This window comes from Mya arenaria, chromosome 5 (assembly GCF_026914265.1).
Source record: "Mya arenaria isolate MELC-2E11 chromosome 5, ASM2691426v1".
Taxonomy (NCBI): Eukaryota; Metazoa; Mollusca; class Bivalvia; order Myida; family Myidae; genus Mya; species Mya arenaria.
Genome location: NC_069126.1, coordinates 57,719,829 through 57,741,064, shown reverse-complemented (window position 1 = coordinate 57,741,064; position 21,236 = coordinate 57,719,829). Strand labels below are relative to the sequence as shown.

The following is a 21,236-nucleotide window of genomic DNA, read 5'->3' as shown; positions in this document are numbered from 1 at the left end:
AGCTGGCTGCCAACTGTTAGCTGGCTGCCAATTGCCAGCTGGCAGCCGTTCACAAGGCGGCTGCCAAAGGGCGAGCTAGCCTCTTCATGGCTAAGTATATAGTGGCTGCCAACTGTTAGCTGGCTGTCAATTGCCAGCTGGCTGCCAACTGTTAGCTGTTAACAGGCTGCCAGCTGGTTGCCAAGTGTTAGCTGGCTGCCAATTGCCAGCTGGCAGCCGTTCACAAGGCGGCTGCCAAAGGGCGAGCTAGCCTCTTCATGGCTAAGTATAAAGTGGCTGCAAACTGTTAGCTGGCTGTCAATTGCCAGCTGGCTGCCAACTGTTAGCTGTTAACAGGCTGCTAGCTGGCTGCCAACTGTTAGCTGGCTGCCAATTGCCAGCTAGCAGCCGTACACAAGGCGGCTGCCAAAGGTCGAGCTAGGCTCTTCATGACTAAGTATAAAGTGGCTGCCAACTGTTAGCTGGCTGTCAATTGCCAGCTGGCTGCCAACTGTTAGCTGTTAGCAGGCTGTCAGCTGGCTGCCAACTGTTAGCTGGCTGCCAATTGCCAGCTGGCAGCCGTACACAAGGCGGCTGCCAAAGGCGAGCTAGGCTCTTCATGGCTAAGTATAAAGTGGCTGCCAACTGTTATCTGGCTGTTAATTGCCAGCTGGATGCCAACTGTTAGCTGTTAACAGGCTGCTAGCTGGCTGCCAACTGTGAGCTGGCTGTCAATTGTCAGTCGTACATAAGGTCTAACCATAACCCTGATTGGGCTATCAACGTTCAACCAACCATCCCTGTGTCAGGTTGATTCCTGTGCCAGGCTAGCTGTGATTGGGCTACCTACGTTCACCCCAACCACCCCTGTGCCAGGTTGATTCCTGTGACAGGCTAGCTGTGATTGGGCTATCTACGTACAACCAACCATCCCATTGTGCAAACACAAGCAACTAAATATGTTTCATTAAAATAGTCAAATAAGCACATAATTTTAGTAAAATAATTATAAATAAAATACTTGGGCATGGACTAAAATGAAGTGTGTGCATGTGAGTAAACAATAGTGTAGTCCGCGACTGTGAAGTAATTGTCGACAGAAGCGATAACACAACTATCCAAAACAGCGCAGATGGAAATTGGTTTTAGAAAGATGAGTAACATCGAAAATACGATTTGCACTTGGGTATAAGTATTTGTCGAAAGAAAACGAAAATACAACTTCCCAATCGTACAGAAGGGAAACAGTCAAAAGTTAATAACATGATTCCAATATAAATCGTACCAATAAGACTAGTAAGTATGAAAGATAAATGAATAAAGACAGCCAGTAATCAAAAGGCAATTTCCGTAGCAATAATATGAACTAACTTTTTTCAACTTTTTAACAATAATAATTTGCATAATAATAGCTCACACATATACATACAAATTCTAGGAGCTTTATCAAAAGTACACACAATTGATCTTTGGTACTATTTGCTTAAGGCATAATAGAGGAATATTACGGTGGCACAGAGGTGACATCCGCAACACTTTATTGATATTGTGGCCAATCAAAACAGCCGTTTAATCTTTAACGCTATATGGTTATAACACAGTAAGCAATCCTGATACTAAAACGCTATTTGTACTAAGCAAAAGTGAATAATACAGACGAAGACAGGGAAAGTCTTAAATTAGAATACTTTTAAAGCAAGCCTTTTTATGCTAATATTGTAACCGTTTTGAGGAACAGTCATATACTAGTAAATCAAATACGTTTACGTCCTTCGCACAGAGTACCGAGAACGTTGACGTTAAGACGAAGAGAGTACACTGACGCGCGTTCTGTTTGTGACTCTGTTGACAACGTGATCGAGAAACCATGACTCGCCACCATGACAGCGTTTCATTTTTTTTCTCCTTCCCATTGCTTCCATTAGGACTAAAGGCCTTTTTGTGCAGGCAAAATATGCGGGGTATCCATATTACCGTACTGTCACCGGTAAAAAACAATAACGATTGAAAGATGACACAGGCTAAACTAAGTTGTGGCCACGATTTAATAACTTTTGGCCACACGTTATTAAATTGTAGCCTCACGTTACATAAATGCGGCCACAAGTTACCTCAACTTACTAAGTTGTGGCCACAATATAAATTAAGTGTTGCGGATGTCACTTCTGTGCCACCGTATAATTTGCATATTCCTCGAAGCCGCGAATCATTTACATCGTTTGTTTATCCGTCTTTTTGAGGAATCAATTCTTCTTTATGAAGTGTTATCACTCTGACTTTAATGACAAGTCTCTCATCGGACAAACTACAGTCGTGTAGTTTTAATTCAGTAGTGAACCAGTGTTGATGTGTGCTCAATATGCAAGATTCACTACCCGGAGAGCGAAGCATATCTACAAACTGCTCGGATTTAAGAACAATATTACACAAAAAGTTAAAGCAGTTTCATAAATACGTTGCTCCGTGTAACAGTTGTTGCTCCGTGTCAGCTGGCGTTTAAGTTGTTGCTCTGTGAAATCAAATTGCATTGTCTCAAAAATGTGCGATAATTTTCAAACAATGATTATTCTTAAACCTTATGTGTACAAGACATCTGGAAGAACTATATACAGTCCTTAATTAAAACCAAAGTTGGTAATACAGTCTACTTTTAACAATGGACATAAATGATCAGGACTATTGACTGATGGACTTCTAACAATATAGGACAAACCGAGTTTATTCAACGTATTGCTAACAAATAATATCCATGATGAAACAATAACATTACTATTATGCAGTTTTAGAGCATTATCATATAGCAACTTAGATGTTTAACAATCGTTACCGTCCCCAATCGTGCTCTAGTAACGTTTGATTCAATTTGTAAAGCTATGGGTTTTATACTAAGTAAAGTGTACACCATGCAGTTAAGAGTGAAGTGTTTGAGATTGAATATTAATTTACAATATCTCAGTTGAAACTGTTACGTTTTTTTTAATAATTTCAAAACTCCACTCTTTGGATGAGTATAACAAAATTAGAGCAGTCATAAAATCAAACAGATGTAAAAAATGTTGAGATTGAGTATTCGTGACTTTTGAATAACTGAAAACTTGTTCAACTAGTCTCTTCTTTGCCTTACGAAAATTTCCATTATAATTATATTCAATTTAGAAATACTCAGATAAAATTCTTATAATGTTTTTATCATGTAAGAGGATATAACTCTTACCGTACTGGAGGAATCCACACACGTTACAACCAAAGTGCACAACTTCGCATGCTGATTAACATTTCTGTATTTTGTGCGAAAGAAGTGTGAATGCATGTTCGTTATGCCATATCTACACAAGGTCAAAGGCTATAGCTTTGCAGTTATTGAATGAAGCGACACACTGAACACCAGGTGCATCCTTGTAGCTAGTCCAAATAATTATACGTTGACGGGTTTAAAAAAAAAATTGGTATGGCAAATCCTTCATGTATAAATTGTTTTGTACCAAAAGTGGGTAGTTATTCCGATCGCACACTGCGTCAATAAAATATCATAAAAACAAGAAATATTACCAAATAATGTTATTATATATTTGTTCCATACACAAAAAACAAATATCCAACGAATTATTATGAGATTGATGTGTTTTTCTTCATTTCATACTGTCAAAACATAACGATATATACATGAAGGGCACCTGCAAGGCTGCGGTTCACAGTGTTGCAACAATCGGAACACTTCGGCCATGGCTGTTATGATTGTATTTACGAGATCTATCTCGAAGCTTGCCGGAGATGGCCGAGTTGTTACGATTGGCATTATTGTTGTGTGTGTCAGTATAATGTCGTTTTATTGGAAAGGTAAATTCTGTGATAAAATGCATTTAATACTTGTACTGTGCAAAATATCTTTGCAATTACATGGTAAAATATGAATATAAACCTTTATTATCTATTTCAAACATAAAATACTCCTCTGAATACATTTTCAATATTTTTCCCAAACGCCCCTGTTCTTGCACAAACCCATTTAGACGTTAGGGATTAGAAAATCCCGTATGACATGTCTATTATTTTAGACTACCCTGTGGCTAATATGTTTTGAGAAATACGCGCGACACAAGATTGTTTGCTCTTTATGCATTTTTACTAAGTCGCACTTCTCGCAAAGCAATACAATACATTCTACACTACACTACATATACACTACTTCATATGCTGCTGAACATTCGTGTAATGGTATTTGATTATTACGTAAATCTTGTGTGTGATACGTGTCATTGGAGGCTCTATAATATCCTAAAAATACTAAGTCAATAGTCATACCTGTGCACTAATATTGGGTACAGTCACACGGAATGACCATGGTACACAACTGTATATGCTGCTTAACACTTCTGTGTATTTTCAAATTCTGGCTAATATACTTTCTGAGACTCAGTGCGACACAATATCATGTGACGGACGGGCGAACGAGGATGTTATTTTATGACCCGAGCCATCAAAGAGTAGAAGCATAAACATCCTGTAATGAAGGAATACAATACACACACGTTGGTATGAGCTTTAAAATCCTTTGATTACAAACGCGTCTCTTCCAAAAGTATTTCGAAAATCAACTGTCACAGAAATGATCTCTCCAGTATCCTATTTCATTGTTGCTCAAACAAGGGCATGCAGCGCCCTGAATTTTATTTAAACAGGAAGAACAATAGCGCCCTGTCAATAGCCGATGGCCTGATTTTAAAACAAAACCAGATATGTTTTACTAGTGTAATAGACTGCAAAAATCTCTGTATACACACGGAATACCCGGTAACATATTCCCCCTCCACTTTAAAATTCGTCCTCGAATTAAGGAGACAAGGGTCAATTTCCAATGACCTTGAGGTTTATCGTGCAACACGGGCCCCACCTTGGGCGCCAAATATAACAAACAGCATACATTGCTATGTGCACCTGTCGGAGCTCGAGCCCACGGCCTTTCGCTCTGCATGCGGACACTCTACCGTAGCGTCGCTATTAAAGCTAGATCTTTAGCGAGACAGTATAAGTGCCGCTATATACACATCGAATACCCCGTAACACTAGGTTACCTTCTTCTTCTGCCGTCGCCTCGGAGATCATTTATAAACATTACACATGCTGCGAATTATTTGCAGATAGCATTGTACATTGTATTATTTGACTATAATGCAATTGATAACAATCAATGCGGGAAAGTGGTTGATGTGAAGACATGAAAAATGTGAAGTTACTTGACGCATTTTCGTAACATCATTTTGTGTATTTTATCATATAAAATACATGTATAACGATACTAAAACAGTAGAGAAAGGACAAACTGATCAATTGTCCTCCATGTACTTTATAACTAAATACACAATGTACCATGAATCTGAATGTGGTCCAGGATTCACTCTCTATATTTAAGATTTAGAATGCTACTGCAGATTTATATTTTGTTGAGTATTGGTTGTGCACATACCTTTTAGTTGTCGTACTTTGAAATCAGTTTAAAAAGATGCAACCAGAAAGGAAAACAATCATGAATATCACAGGGTTTAAATTGTGTTGCTAGATTAGAACTTTTGTCAATTCCGGCCTGATACAACATGTAATCTTTGAAAATTAACGGTGCTTAATTTCAAAGTAAGTGACAATTCTAATGAGAAACATGACATGCCTTTTTCATTGCTGATAACGATTGGCTTTGTAATGAATTTTAAGAAAATGTATGGTTTTCATATAGTTTACCTATATTGCTAGAAATAACATTTGAAACATTCAAATACATTCAAAACCGAATGATATACGCAATCCTGAATTCCATAAGTACAATAGTATTCAATATTCAATAAGATTTATTTACAATAATTTTCTGTTACAATCCGTACCAGATTTGTTTCCACCCAAGAGATCAGCCGCCAATCGTATAAAATCGGCCTGGTTTTTGGTTAAGTCAAAGTTATCCAAAATATTGATTGGTCAATGTTAACTCAATAAAACCTGTATATATACATTTAAACTTTATATATAAACTTCTTCATCGACAGACACAATGTATTCATGTTTATTACCTCAATTCCTTTAGAATAACATGGGACTGGGAACTGTATATTTTACAGCTTTCTTATCTGTTTATGGCAAACTAGGATGATGTAGGGCAGTCAATGAGCCTTCGGGTTCGTTTAGAAATAGCAAATCTAACGAGAAAGTATATATATAAAGAGACATATCCAAAATGTCTTTTCTACTGAAATATCCATAATCAATGCATGCTATACATTTCGTTATACAACGCTATGCTTAATATTCAATTAGACATAAATATATATCGACAGTGTCTATTTTGCATATTTAACATTCTATTAACCTTGGACAGGTTTGATAAGGTAAACACAAGTTAAACATGATGTATATAGAGTCGTGAACATGCATACCCGATAATAGAGCATGAATGAGGAAGTAAAGTTGTCTTTTTTATCAAATCATATGACATAAGTCCTAATACATTGAGCGTTACATGAAGAAAAAATCATTGTAAAGTTAAAAGTCAAATATCTGTTTAACGCGCTAGATGCTAGAAAGTGTGTTTATTTCATTATGAAACGGATCATGAGGACATTAACGTGTTGCTGCTTCTTTATACTTCTCAAGACATATGGTGAGCTGTATTTGAATTAAGTTTCAATCGATTGGCACCGATGGATGATTGCTATTCTTTTCATCTTATTGCATTTCATTTCAAATATAAAATACTTATTATGCAATGAATTGGTCTTAAATATTCGAACGCTTTCGACGTTAAACATAATGACAACTATCACGGAACCAAATAAGTCGTCGGCATTTGATATATTTAAAATAGTTATTCCGATATCGTCTTATGTAAAACTCAAGTGATTTGTCTAGAAATTGATTTGTGAATGGTTAAGAGTGAGGATAATGGTTATATAAAGTATTTATTACGCATAACTGAACACCAATGCTAAATCGAAACAATTGTATTTATTCTTCATATAAGTGCGAATTCAATTCATTTACGAATGCATAACATCAAATATTATGTATGTATTAGATAAAAACGCTCATATATTTTACATTAAGTGTCATTTAAGTAAGAAAAAAAACTACTTGTTCTTTATTGTTAAGTCCCAATCCCAAGAAAGTAACATTAACATCTTAAAATTCATGAACATATTATACTAGTTGATCCTTTAATGAACAGTAAGAACCCGAATAACGCAGATATTTTCTATCACATGTTGAAAAGACATCCCCAAAATCCGTAGATCTATGCGAGTATACAGCACATAGCTAGAGGAACATGTATGTCAATAAAATTTGGTAAATAAAAAACATTTCTATATTTAGATTTAAACTCATTCAGCAATCACTGTAGCTTCCCTTTGAAACAAAATATAACAAAATTGATAAAATACTTAAATACCTCCGCTACTGTTTAACTCCCACCCTCAGATAAGCTCATAGTAAGAGCTAAGTAAAATGGCATCTTTTTCGGCTCCATTGATGTAAGTGCCTAAAATAATCATTTATTCGACTGTGCTGTCACTGTTAACAATATATGATTTTCTGTACCTGAGTTTTAATGCTCAAACTTTACTCCGGTTTTTTGTTCAGGTATAGGAAAATAAACGAACATATCCCGCTGGTCGCTATCAATCCTATTCGTTTATAGTGCTGATTTGGAATTATGTTTAACATCTTATAAATACTATTTATTAGTGTTAAGCGCTCATTTTATAGTGACATAAGCCTATTTGGTTTGTAAAATACATATATATTCTAATGACCAGGTCATGCATGGTTTTCGGCGAACATAGGAAAGAATGAACGTTTTCGGTAAACATTTAATCGGTATAAAGCAAAATTGTCTTCCTTAAGCCAATATTTACTTGGATCAACATGTTAAGGAAAGTACATCATTGAAACTTATTGATCGCAACTTTTAGTTCTGATTATGATTTAATCTTTAATTTGTAAAACATAAACTATAACCTGTACCTGATGTATTCACTGCAGTGAATGTTCAATTAAAATTAGGTTATATTTGTTTCCAAATAAGTAATGTTTTATTTACAATTATGCAATCTTTTTTTAATAATAAACTTTTGTTCCGATATAGTTTGCTGTTTTAAAAGTGAGAAACTAGTTTTTGATCAAAGGAATGTATAACTTTGATTGATTTTAAAAGTAGTTCTAAAAGTTGATATCATTACTCTGTTTGCAGTGACAATATTAAATTCATTGTTGTTATTCACTGATAAAACTCCCTTTTCACCCAAACCTTTTAAGAAACATTTAATAAAACTGTTCAACAAATTCAATGGAAACTACTGCTGAAAACACTACAATGAAATACATTTTTTAATCTTGTTGATGAAAGCGACACATTTGATTGGTTTGAATGGTGACATGAACACAGTTGACACTTTATGCCTCGATGAGAAAAAAATAAACTTCAATGAAATTTTGCCGTTGTGTCTAAGTAAAGGCGTGGGACCGCTACTCGCGTTCTTAATTCGTTGGACGGTACGGTATAAAATAAAAACTAAAAAGTAAAATAATTAAATAGGCTAATACATTGAGTGTTATTTCACTGGTAAACGACATATTAAAGTTAGGCAAGTTTGATTAAACATCCCAGGATGCACAGAGGTCGTCTTATCAACTGACCGTACCTTTGTAAGTGAGAACTTGACGTTGACATTCACCTGTTCAACAACAAATGATGCCAGTTATATCGGAGTCCATAAGCACTACCATATACTGGTGAGGATGGGTTACATCAACAATAACTGTACGATACGAAGATATGACAACCTCCTTTCGAGCTGTTCTTGCATAAACAACAAAACATACAAGTGTACCACACAACCTATGACCAGATTGAACAACACTGATGAGTGGTACTGCATTGCTTCTGTGGAAGGTATTGCGTTCAAAAGTAATGTCGTGTCTATAGATGTTAGAGGTGAGCAATTTCGTTCTTAAATGAAGACAACTGTCATTATCGTTTTACTTGCATTGAAATCGATTATGCGACGCTTCTACTTTCTTTCTATTTTCAAAACCACTTCAGATAATTTTAATTTTAAAATAAATAGTATTTTATACAGTAATATAAAGCCGGTAATGGGACTTAATGGGTTAGTGGAATCCAACTTCTTTCCGTCCATTTTACCGTATATAGTTATAAAAATGTATGCACTCATTGGATAAAGGTTATAAAAACTATGTTTGTTAGCGAAAATAAGACATACGATGTGTTATTTACCAACATTTAATGACAAGTTCATGTATAATAATTTAAGGTCCTAAAGCCTACTACAGCTCATTCAGTATTGTCTGGGCTGGTCATTCTTTAGTCGCGCGTCCGGATTTTCACTTGGTGTACAGTGTATATATATATATATATATATATATATATATATATATATATATATATATATATATATATATATATATATATATATGTTCCCTACATCAAAGGCGAACAAATCAATAATAAAGGACATACTTAAAACAAATGGTATTGCTTGAAAGATAAAGAACTACACCATAAAATACTCGAGCTTAGTACAGTTACCTGTTACATAACTTATACTAATCATATTCGACGAATCTGCGTAATAGTCAATAATTTTTGAAATTTTGTTTCCCAGTACCGATCGCATTGGTAACACTACGTCCTGACCTGGACAAGCCAATGACAGTCAACGAAGAGGAAACGCTGCTGTTCACATGCAATGCATTTAATGGACTTCCCGCGGCAAACATAACGTGGTTCATGAAAATCATACAAACGATTTTAACGGCAATTTTATTATGTCAAATTATTCAATAACAAACGTTATTGAAAATACGGATAAGACAAAATCTACCAAGAGTACTCTGACATACACTGTGAGGGGAAGAGATCACGACATGGAAGTGTTTTGTTATGCAAGTAATGAAGATAACCACGACATATCCAGCAATGTGATTCGCCTAAATGTCAGATGTAAGTTTGTAAAATATATGACACTGCTTCCTTGTTTCTACTTGTTTTTATAACGTCGTAATTATCTTTTTATTCATAATGGTACCTTGCTGTAACATAATAAAAACCAGCTTTCTACAGAATTTTATTTCAAAAGTTGTGAATCTTGTTCGGTATTTCCTTGATATTGAACCTTGAGTATTCAACATGATTTTGATATAATATAATACTATATGGAGTTCGGCTTGTCATTGTTATATATATATATATTAAATGATGTAATTGAAATAGCAAATATTTATGTTTCTCAAATCATTATGCAATATTTGCAAACCCAGTCTTATATTTGTATTTTACATATATTCCTTTTGACACGTGTGCACGTGTTTATGTGTTTGTTTTAATTATTGTTTTTACCTTTCATTATTTAGACTTTCCAGAACAACTGGTTTATATAAATGGTCACGAAAACCATCATACATTCTACATGATTCGGAATTCGAATTCGAAACAAACGCTTCAATGTGTTGTACATGGAGGCAATCCCCTCGCAAGCCTGTCATGGTCTTGTTACAGTGGCACCCAGACTGACATGAATACCCCATCAAGTGCGGTCAGCAATGTTTCTTGGTTTGCTGGAGAATGGAATGAATCGACATGTATCTGCCAGGCGTCTCACATTCTTGGATGGTCTCAGTCGCAATCAGTGACCGTTAAAGTCCTTTGTAAGTCATCATAGCAATGACAATATATGCATTTGTGAATACCTGCTGTTATATTAGTTAAACGTGTTCATACATTTGATAATATGATGTTTTGTTGCAGTTGCACCCAGTCTAATAATATGCAAGGTGAAAAATGTAAATATACTTAGGGGTATTTTAAACGTGACATTATTTTCAAATGTTACAATAAATTGCTCAAGCAACGGAAATCCAAAACCTACCAATATCACCTGGATTTTGCCTTCAAGTGATACTTCAAATGGACAACTACTGTCGTATACAAATATTCAAACCTCCTTTCAAGGAAGTTATACGTTGTTGGTTGGAAATGTTATGGAACCGAGCATAGGACCGACAGTCAAGGGATATGCCAATACAACATTTGACATGCATGTTCAATGTAAGTAAAATTTCAGTGTATCCATTGTATGAACATATGCTGTGCATATAATCAGTATTACGTATAAACTTGTTTTCATGTACTTCCAAAGGACAAGAAACGCAGTGAAATATATATATATATATATATATGTATATATATATATATATATATATATATATATATATATATATATATATATATATATATATATATATATATATATATATATATATATATATATATATACCGTGTTTTGACCATATGTGACCAAACAGTCTGCTACCTAATGATGTATTCCTAATGTTGGGCATCAGTGCACATATGTAACAGAAAATCCTTAAATCAAATGCTTAGAGTTCGGTTCTAAAACTTATTTGATTTTCAATACTCATTTTCTATATACAGATCACCCAGGTACACCTTCCTTTAAAATTGTAACAAAAACACGAATATAACAACAGACAGCATATCGGTAATAAGGAATGAATATATCAGCATTGTTTGCAATTCTGACGGGAATCCAACACCATCTTACACTTGGTCAACAGGCCATCAGAGGCAAATCATCACCACAGCATTCGACAGTGACACAAACCTTACGTGTGAAGTATATAACATATTATACCCAACTGGTGCAAATAGTATAAAGACTGCAGTCGATTCAAGTCTCCAAATAAAGGTGTTGTGTACGTATGAGATTGTACATATTTTCAAAGCATTTGTGTTTAGTTTTACTATGAGTATATTAGGAATTAGAACTTCTTATGTAAGCTAATCATGGTAAATAACAGAAAGAAACACTATTTTAGCGATGTTTGTTTCCGCTACTGCTGCAATAACCGCTGTAACGTATCATATTGGTTGGTTGTTATCATTATTAATTTTAACCAATCCATTGATTTTATTCAGATCCTCCAGATATTCCAGTTTTACGGATGAATTCAACGTGCATGAATAACTCTACGTTAGAACAAGCATATCTTCGATTATTAGAATTTGATCATGTGAAAGTGGAATGTGTTACAGAAGGAAATCCGGAACCTAATTGCCAATGGACCAATCATTCACAGTCGTGTACACTTGATATTTTGAATGCCTCTAAAGAAGATACAGGAACTTATGTTTGTCTTGCTTTCAACACAATGAAGACAACACAAGGAAGAATCGTTGCAGGACGAAATGTTTCATCATTTTATCTTGATATATTATGTAAGTATACTTGGGTAAAACATGTTGACATTTATCATTTCTGGAATTTTATACTGCCCAATAATGATTGTAAATGACATAAAATTGCTTAATATGAAGTGTCCGCTTGATATATTGTCAAAGTAAAACAATCAGAAAAAAAGACATTTAGACCGACCCATGTTTGCGCTGACTTTTGCGTTGGGCAGAAAAAGACCAAAATTTATTTATATGTTTAATGTTATTTCAATATCATTCTACCGTTTCAAAACATCGAAATGTTACATTTATCTCATTGCTGCTTTTTTGCTAGAAACCACATAAAATATACAATTTAGTAATTATTGTGTTTGAACAATTCAGGTTGCATTGATTTGTCTACTTTTATATCGAAACATAGTAAGAAGAATGTAATCATGTTAAAAGATATTGCCTGTTTACTAAAATGTGCAGTAACTTACTTTTCTTTAATGACAGTCTTTATTTTTATGCTCGAAACCTTATTCTGATTGAACTCTCACTTTCGAGTTTATTTATTAAAATGTCTTTGTCAAACTTTTATCAACGCTCGATATAAAGTGATTTAGTAGTAGTCACCAACTATTGAATTTTAGTTTCTATTTGCTGTAAAAAGTCGCCTAGTACTTTGTCCAATGTGTTGAGTTCAGATATTTCGGGATTATTAAATAGTTTACGATTCTTGAAATTTTAATACAGCTTAACCTGCTTGCAGCTTTGCACTTCTTGCTGTTTTCTTTCTTTTGATAATTTGTGCTTCCCTAGAATTTTTTAAAAAATTAAAATTGTTTTATTCACCAACTGCTTTCTGTTTTCAAAACTTGTTAAGGAATATGTACGAAGAAAAAAATAAGTGTTCTATCTTTCAGATCCACCAAAGATAAGAGACCTCACGAAAAGGGTCGAGGTTCTTGAAGGTGTTACTTTGAGATTAATTTGTGACGCGGAACCGGGAAACCCAAATGATACATTTTTTGCTTGGGAAAGCAAACGAAAACCTGAAAGAAACACATTTGATCAGAACCTTAAAATACCAAACATTTCTCGAACAGAAGAAGGCGAATTTACATGCTATGCTAATAATATTATGCATCCAACTGGAGGTCAAGAGCTAAAGGGAAGTGATATTGAAAGTGTATATGTGGATGTCCAATGTAAGTGTCTTGGTTTTAATTATATTTAAGAATATTTACCAATGTTCTTAATACCGGCTTGCAGTAAGCTTAGACGCACATGTCAGCTTTTACTGGAATATTTATTCCTAATTAAGTACTATTACCAAAGCTATTTGGCTCACTTGAAAGCGTAGCGATTTATAAAACTTTGGTTGTGTATTTGTGCATCGACGTCAACAAATGTTGCTTTGATTAATATATGCCATGATCCATAACGCAATGAAATTGTCATACGTATTTGTGTTAACACCTAATCATCTTAAGGGATTACTATACATAGTAGATATGTAAATTTCAAATTGATGTGTTTGACAACATTTATTGTCCCTGAAATATGCATTGCATTATTATAACTACTTAACTGTCATTTAATTATTCTCAATACTAAATATGTTTCCGTTGATGTCAATGTAAAGTGCTGACTTATCTCATGTCAGTTAAATTTATAAATATTACGCATGTTAAGCTTACCAGGATATGTTCTGTTTCTGTATTTCTAGACAAGGCGTTTATCATAACGTTTACAGCTCTGCACACTACTGTCTACCAAGATGATAACCTAAGCTTTGCTTGTGATGTGGACAGTGATCCGCCTGCTAGTATAACCATTTTATCACCTACTGGATCCGCTCTTAAATATATCGAAGGAAATAATCAGTTACTTTATAACAAAACAAGTTCATGCTTAGAGGATGTTGGTCAGTTTACGTGCATATCTGCAAACAAGCACAACCAGATGCAACCCGAAAAAAGAAATGTTACAGTGGACGTCCAATGTAAGTGTTTGTTTCATGAAGCGGATTTGTGCTGCTATTAACGATTAAGGCATGCATATGCTAAAAGTAATAAACTTATCGTCGAGCATATGATTTATCACACATTTTAATAGCAATTATTGCGCAATATATACCATAGGCAAATCATTATCGTCTTTAGAGTCACATGTAATAATGTGCAAAGCAATGAATATTCCTTCAACGTTCAACGTCCTGATTACATGATGCGTTCAACATATATATGCATATAATACAATGGAGCGATAATTGATCAATACACATTATCCTTCCTTTTATTATATTCAGGTTCGCCTAGGTATCCGGCTGACTACAACAAATTTACAACTATCGGAACCAGACCTGGTGAAATTGCAGTTCATAATTTCAGTGTATTTTCGAACCCTCCACCAACAAACTTTACGTGGACAAACCTTTCGAATAGTATGCAAATTTCATTATACACAGCCTCATCTGATAGAGTAATCATTATCACCACAGACATGTCATCTGCGCTCATTATAACAAGCGTAGAACCATGGGACTCCGGCAACTACTCTGTAAGGGTTGAGAACGAAATTGGAAGCATGAACGAAACGTTTCGCATTGTTGTAAACAGTAAGTGTATGGATATTTGCATTTCTCATTGCTTTGATGTCGTCGTAATTACTCAAAATTCTACTTGGTGAATATCGCATCACCTGTAAATGTAGAACATTGGTACAAGAGGAAGTCACAAATACAAGCATTTACATACTTTTTCATGTTTCTTACAGTCAAATCAAATACACATTTCTTCTGTAAGTATTATATTAGGGTTGATTAATACTTTTCGTGCGTTCATGCAGTATGAACGCTTGGCAGTGATAATGCAAGTTTGCAAAGTCGCGAGCAGGCGTTCATACTGAGTGCACGCATGAAACATAAGAATCAATCATTATATATATGTTTATGTGGTAATAATGCTTTCGGTTGCAATACATTTTGCGTTTATCAATATTGATTGTTTCACATATGCGCGATCTGCGTCTTTTTTTGCTTTTTTTGTCGAATTGATTGGAATTTTATCGTACATAAAATCAACTGCGAATATAAAGGTGTACATCCCTTTTCTACTTACCGGCGCTCTGTACTGAAAATTATCAAATGTTCATATCTCAATTAACAGTCACCTAGAATATGCGTATTTCACAATTATAACATAATTATGTTTACTCCCACTGGTAATTCCGGGATTCCGTTTGATATTATGTCAGCGTTCGTGGTATTTCATTAAAAATTTTAACATAATACATATACTTATCTTATACGAACGTATTTTTGTATTTATTCTACGAATAAATCTCTTCGTGATTTATCTAGACCCCTTTTTGAAATTAAGAATTCTTCATACTCGCTTAAATCAGCTCGTCTGTTTATTTATAGAATAATACATGAAGCAATTATCAACCAAAAGCCATGGTCAACCATGCATTATCCTGCATAATACATATGTTTAGTCATTTGTCAATGATTTTTTTTAATACTGAAGGATATGCCATATAATTAGCATGTACTGATGATGTAAAAAATAGATGATATGTCTGAAAGTCTTAAAAATGAGATATAGCAAAATGGTTTTGAATGGCATTAGCTGCGAAAAATAGCGTGAGACTGCAAATCAAAATAGCAGACCTTTTTACGTGTTTTCAGAATAAACCTAAAAAAAATTTCCAGTCTTCAAATATTTCCTGTTTTACATCGACTAGGGTCAATCAGCCTAGGAGAAATTATATAAGAATCTCGGCTTGAATGAACCTAGCCATTTCGCTGGAATAATTAACATTTTTCAGCGAAAAAATTAAAACAAAACGTTTCAACAAAACATTCCTTGTCTCACTTTTTTATGACCTTCCCCGAATGTAAACATCCGGTACGGTTTCGGGTAGTACTCGTTACTGAAACACGAAAGGTGTCATTATTGGTAAAACTAATTTCACTATTATTGCACCGATAGGTCCATTTTAATCCCTTTAAAGATTTTAATGTTTAAATGTTTGCCTACCAAGTATACGGCGGTCATTTTTATTTTCGAGATAATGACGTCAGTGTGCACGTTCTCGTCTTCGTCAGGCAATTATGCCATAATCGTCCTGACGTGTCGTGATAATCTCACGGGCGGAGACGATAATCATTTTTGCGGGAACGAATTTCTGTAGTAAAATGTTATTATTTATAGTAACGTGTGTATTATTGTCTTGTAATATCTATGGCTTTATGTGTATTATCGCCGGCATCTTGGTCAAGATAATTAACAAGAATATATACAATGTTTAGGTTTATAATCGAATAGTATGTATGTACAGCACGTAAAGATAAAATACTGTATTTACTGAATATCGAAATGATTTCTAGTTTACGCTGAACCAGCCGGTGAAACGTCGACGTCACACAATGTTTACAGTTCTAACAATAGTAGTAGCGGAGTTGTAGGAGGTACAGTTGGTGCTGTGTGCACTGTGATACTTGTAGTGGTTCTGCTTGCTGTTTTCCTCTATAGAAAACGGCGAAGTTGTAACGGTGAGTATGGCACACGGCATAACGTGTCCTTAACGCTACAGACCCTCAAATTTGTTTTAAAGAACGACATTATGTCGCCAGTGATTGTCGCTGTAATCCTTCTCTCTTCTAGTATAATCGTAGGTGTTGCCGTAAATTCTGCTCTCAATTTTCATACAATAGATCGAATTACAAATGAGTTCTGTGCCTTTTTATACCCAACTTTGCTTCTAAACGAATGTTTGTATGTATATATTTAAACTCGTATACGCTGTGATTTCAATAAACCATTTATTTACGAAATGACGTTCTGCTCAAAACACTGGCTATGGTCTTTAACTAATGAATATCGACCTACGAAAAAGGATTAATGCATTCGAATGTCAACAACTTGCTATTTTAAACGACTTTCCATCCTAAAAAGTGAAGCTGATTTTTAATGGTTCTTTATGTGAAGGGTCCTTGCATTAACCTCACAGTAATTTCAATGTAAATTATTTTAATGAAAAAAGCTTCAAAAATCGTCCTTGACGTAACAGTGTTCTTGTCCGATACCGTGAACACTTACCAACATGTTATTTTTTCCGGGCCCTCTTGTTATATTGATAGATAACTTTTATATAATGCCATTATTTTTCTTTAGCATGTGTCGTTTTCTAAATTTCAGAAAGTGACCGATGCAGGGATGGAGGTAGCTTGAAAGATGATACTCGGTATACTTTAACGTTTAAAACGTATTGAATTGTTGCAATAGTGCATTAAAATGTCATTTTTTAATCAATCGTACATTGATTACTTGAATATGGAAAATATGTATTGTTTATCTTAGGTACGAGGACCTTGCCCTTGGTCACAGAGGAATATCACCCGAATATTCTCACCTTGGTATGTATGAGTTGTATGAGTTTTTATGGTACAATATTTCGATATGAGGAGTATTGCATTTATTAGTCAGGGACTACTTAGTCCGATAAACAGACCTAAACTTTTATAAAAAGGTGCCAACCATTTGAAGGGAAAGGTCCATGCTGCTCTTGATATGTTTTGTAGCTCAGTGCTAGAATGAATGTAAATAATCTCAATTAACTGTGATTGTTCACTCTCGTGGGTCCATGATAACGAGTCCGTTATGAGAAATAAATTAATAACATTGGGTTTCTTAACTTCTGTTGATAAATTATTGATAAAAAAGTGTATGACCAAACGCACGAACAAGGTTAATGCACGATTGACAAACTACTTAAATTTGATGATAAACATCGACAGTTCTTGAATGTTAACAAACGGTCAATCAGCACTGGTTGCAGATGTTATAAAAATTGAATGTAAAGAGTGGAAAGTTATTTTATTAATTAAAATTATTGAAAAATTATATTTGTTTGGAAAACAATTGTTAAAAAACATTATTGAATGGTACATTCATTGATTTCTTTAATTAAAATCATATATCTTAGTTTTTTCTGGCCCCAAAATCAGACTCTCTTACATACATGGTTACGAACAATGTTTTTTAACAGAAGATCTGGAACCGCAGCAATAATATCACTTTTTTTGTCATATTACACGATATATCTTTGAGATTAATGACCGATCCCATATCATCCCCCCATTAAGCTGAAACAATATGTTTGATCATTTCTGTTTGCAGACTTCCGAGATAGAACCGAGAATAGCTTGATGCAAACACCATTTAAGGACAACAATGCATATGAGAACTTAAAATTGAATCAACAAAAGTTGACATGAACCTATGTTTTGCCTAGGACAAGAACAGATTACTCACCTTGTTTCGTAACTTGTATATATCGCGTTTTATATTTATTAAGTTTCTGTTCTTAGCATTACATTGTTGTCTATCAGGCCATATATCAGTCAACGTCCGGCTGCGTCATATGATTTGACCTATCATACGTATGTTTTTATGCCTTCATGTGTATACTATTGTTGACTCCCAGTGCATCCTCTTTCATATTGAGGTTAACGACAATGAAATAACTTAATATAGATAATAAGAGTATATGAAGTCGGCAAATGATTTTTGGATTGATTCATTTCATCAATATTCAATGTGTTCATGAGCATTTCATGATGTTGACTTTTTTCATTTATTTTAATAAATTCATCCTTATAATATTCAATGAAATACTTAATAATATGACTGATCTGTTCATGAAATGCAAACTTATAATTCATTTTAACTGTCACTTGTTTTTTTCATGTGGATAAAGATACTGGTATTAGGAAGAAATTGCTTGCTATGAGTCTTAATAATCTTAGGCCATATGACACCTGATCGATACTGTGTATAGTCTCAGATCCTAATTTTAAACCCTAGAAAGAAATTAGAAATACAATACAACTTATACCAAATATATAGACACAATACATATACAATGGAAAATCATGGCATATAGTGACAGAGTATGAGATTAGAAATAGTCAATAATAAATATTGTCCATTTTGCCAAAAGGAAAATCATTTTCATTACCAAGTGTATACATATACTCTGTATCTTATATGTTGACTAGATATACATATTAGGGATTAACTCTTATGTGTCAATTGTATCATTATATTACAATTATAATTCTTTACTTCAATATGTAGTATTTATTTGCCACTTTATTTTGCAAATATGTTTTTCCTTCCATGCTTATTCCATTGCATTATACATCAGAGTTTGTTTATGTGCAATAATTCAATATTAAATGCCCTAGGTCTGCTCATAGGTTATTGGTGTGCGATTATAGGCAGGCAATTATCAAATAACCGTGTTATATAAATAAGACAGTTGTTCGTATTTTTTCGTTTACCTTATATTTCTTATTGTATTGTTATGATTATGTACTTGGTCATGTGTTCGATCTGAAAGAAAAACGGATGTAACTTGAAACAGAACTTAGGAAAAACTACGCAATGGCGTAATACAAATATGTACCTCGCAACTTCAGCAGAATGCCCATAAATAAGTCATTATTTGTTTGTTAATTTGTGTTTTTCTTCCTACCAATATTTATACTTTCTTGTATAACAAGCGTTCATTGTGTTACCGTTTTTAGATATACAGCTTATGTTTCATAATAGAGAGGTTTCATACACGCAATTGGCTTTCCCACAATTTCATTTAGATTATAATAAGCACATTGCAAAATGACTGATTTGTTGAACATTTAAATTGTTTAAATGTTAAAGAACAATTACGTGTGATTCAAGTATGTATTATGGATACGCGTCAATGTTCAAATAAAGAAATATTCCTAACTATTTAGCAAGGATCATATAAAATCATATTTCCGTAAGTAATATCCGAACATATATAGGGAAAGTTGTGATATATATTTAGCTTTATACAATGTAAAGCATTGGTTGATATCTTAAAAAAAGCAATTGTTCAAATGCTTGTGGACATGCGCGGTTAAATGCTCTATAAGCGATTTGCAAGTTAAGTTCGAGGTTTAATGGACTAGATGGTTCGAGTGAAGTGGATACATATTTCTCCCACCTCAGATAAGTAGATACAAAAATTTGGCCATGCTGCAAATACTTATCTTGACCAAGGGGAAAGATAAAACAAGAACTCCTTTTACCTCCCTTGTTTATAACCGTTGTCTCTCTCTAGCATCATGAAAACCTTGTCTTGCGGCAATACTTTAATCACAAATCATAATTTCTCGCTTCAAATGGCAACATAAAAAAAGCGGTTTTCAAGTAATAATGCTGCACTCTCCTCGGAACTATATAAAGGACGATTTAATTATTGACATCATCTTAATCACTGCGTGCATATCCATGACAACTACGAATTATCTCATATCTATAAGCATACGATTCTCACTAGGCACGCACAAAATAGTCCCAGCGAAAAAATATATTTTAGCTTTATTTTGCTTAACTGAGGTGGGAGAAAAAGCACCTACCATAGCCGCTCGTGTAAGATAGGTTCATTTCGATAAACCTCGTTTTCGCAAAAAAACTAAGATCGCCAAGATTTGATTGGGCAGTTCCGAAATAATTGACTCATAAACATATTATTTTTGTATTAAGACATTTCCGGGCAAACGTAAATGCTTTAAGATTGGAAATCTGATATAATTATATTATGTCGTAAAAATTGTTCAACTCCTAATTACAGCTTTTATGTTGCAACGGATATATGAATCATGCTTGTTAACTATTGAACATCAAATCTGAATAGAAATTGATTTTTTTACAAAGATTTTAAATTTTTGTAATTCAATCGACTTTTGCATCGCTGCCGTCCCTTCAAACTACATGTATATCCTTTAATTTCCAGGTCATGAGCTTTGGTATGTTTTGATATTTTATGTATGCTTATTATTCATGTCAGAAAATAGCCCAATCAGCTAATGTTTTTTGTTATTATATACCCCCCTTTAATTAAAGAGTCTTGGATTTTGTATCTTGTATTGTACTGAACAAACATTTGAAGTGTTATCAGACATAACGCTCTTGTG

At 34.0% G+C, this 21,236-nt stretch overlaps 1 protein-coding gene across 6 annotated transcripts; it reads left to right on the top strand.

Moving 5' to 3' along the window:
* Window positions 1-6,484: 6,484 nt before the first annotated feature.
* LOC128235255 (hemicentin-1-like) lies at window positions 6,485-21,123 on the top strand. 6 transcript variants are annotated; one of them, XM_052950052.1, is made up of 14 exons: window positions 6,485-6,622; window positions 8,600-8,953; window positions 9,645-9,982; window positions 10,393-10,686; window positions 10,787-11,086; window positions 11,617-11,754; window positions 11,978-12,277; window positions 13,144-13,428; window positions 13,950-14,225; window positions 14,532-14,840; window positions 16,617-16,781; window positions 17,428-17,473; window positions 17,590-17,645; window positions 18,409-21,123. In XM_052950052.1, the coding sequence occupies exons 3-14, from the start codon at window positions 9,808-9,810 to the stop codon at window positions 18,504-18,506; spliced, it is 2,442 nt and encodes an 813-aa protein (XP_052806012.1). In that variant the 5' UTR covers window positions 6,485-6,622; window positions 8,600-8,953; window positions 9,645-9,807; the 3' UTR covers window positions 18,507-21,123. The 6 variants fall into 6 exon arrangements, with proteins under 6 accessions (XP_052806012.1, XP_052806011.1, XP_052806010.1 ...); XM_052950051.1 differs by having other exon boundaries at window positions 8,366-8,953; XM_052950050.1 differs by having other exon boundaries at window positions 8,275-8,953.
* The last annotated feature ends 113 nt before the right edge of the window (window positions 21,124-21,236 follow it).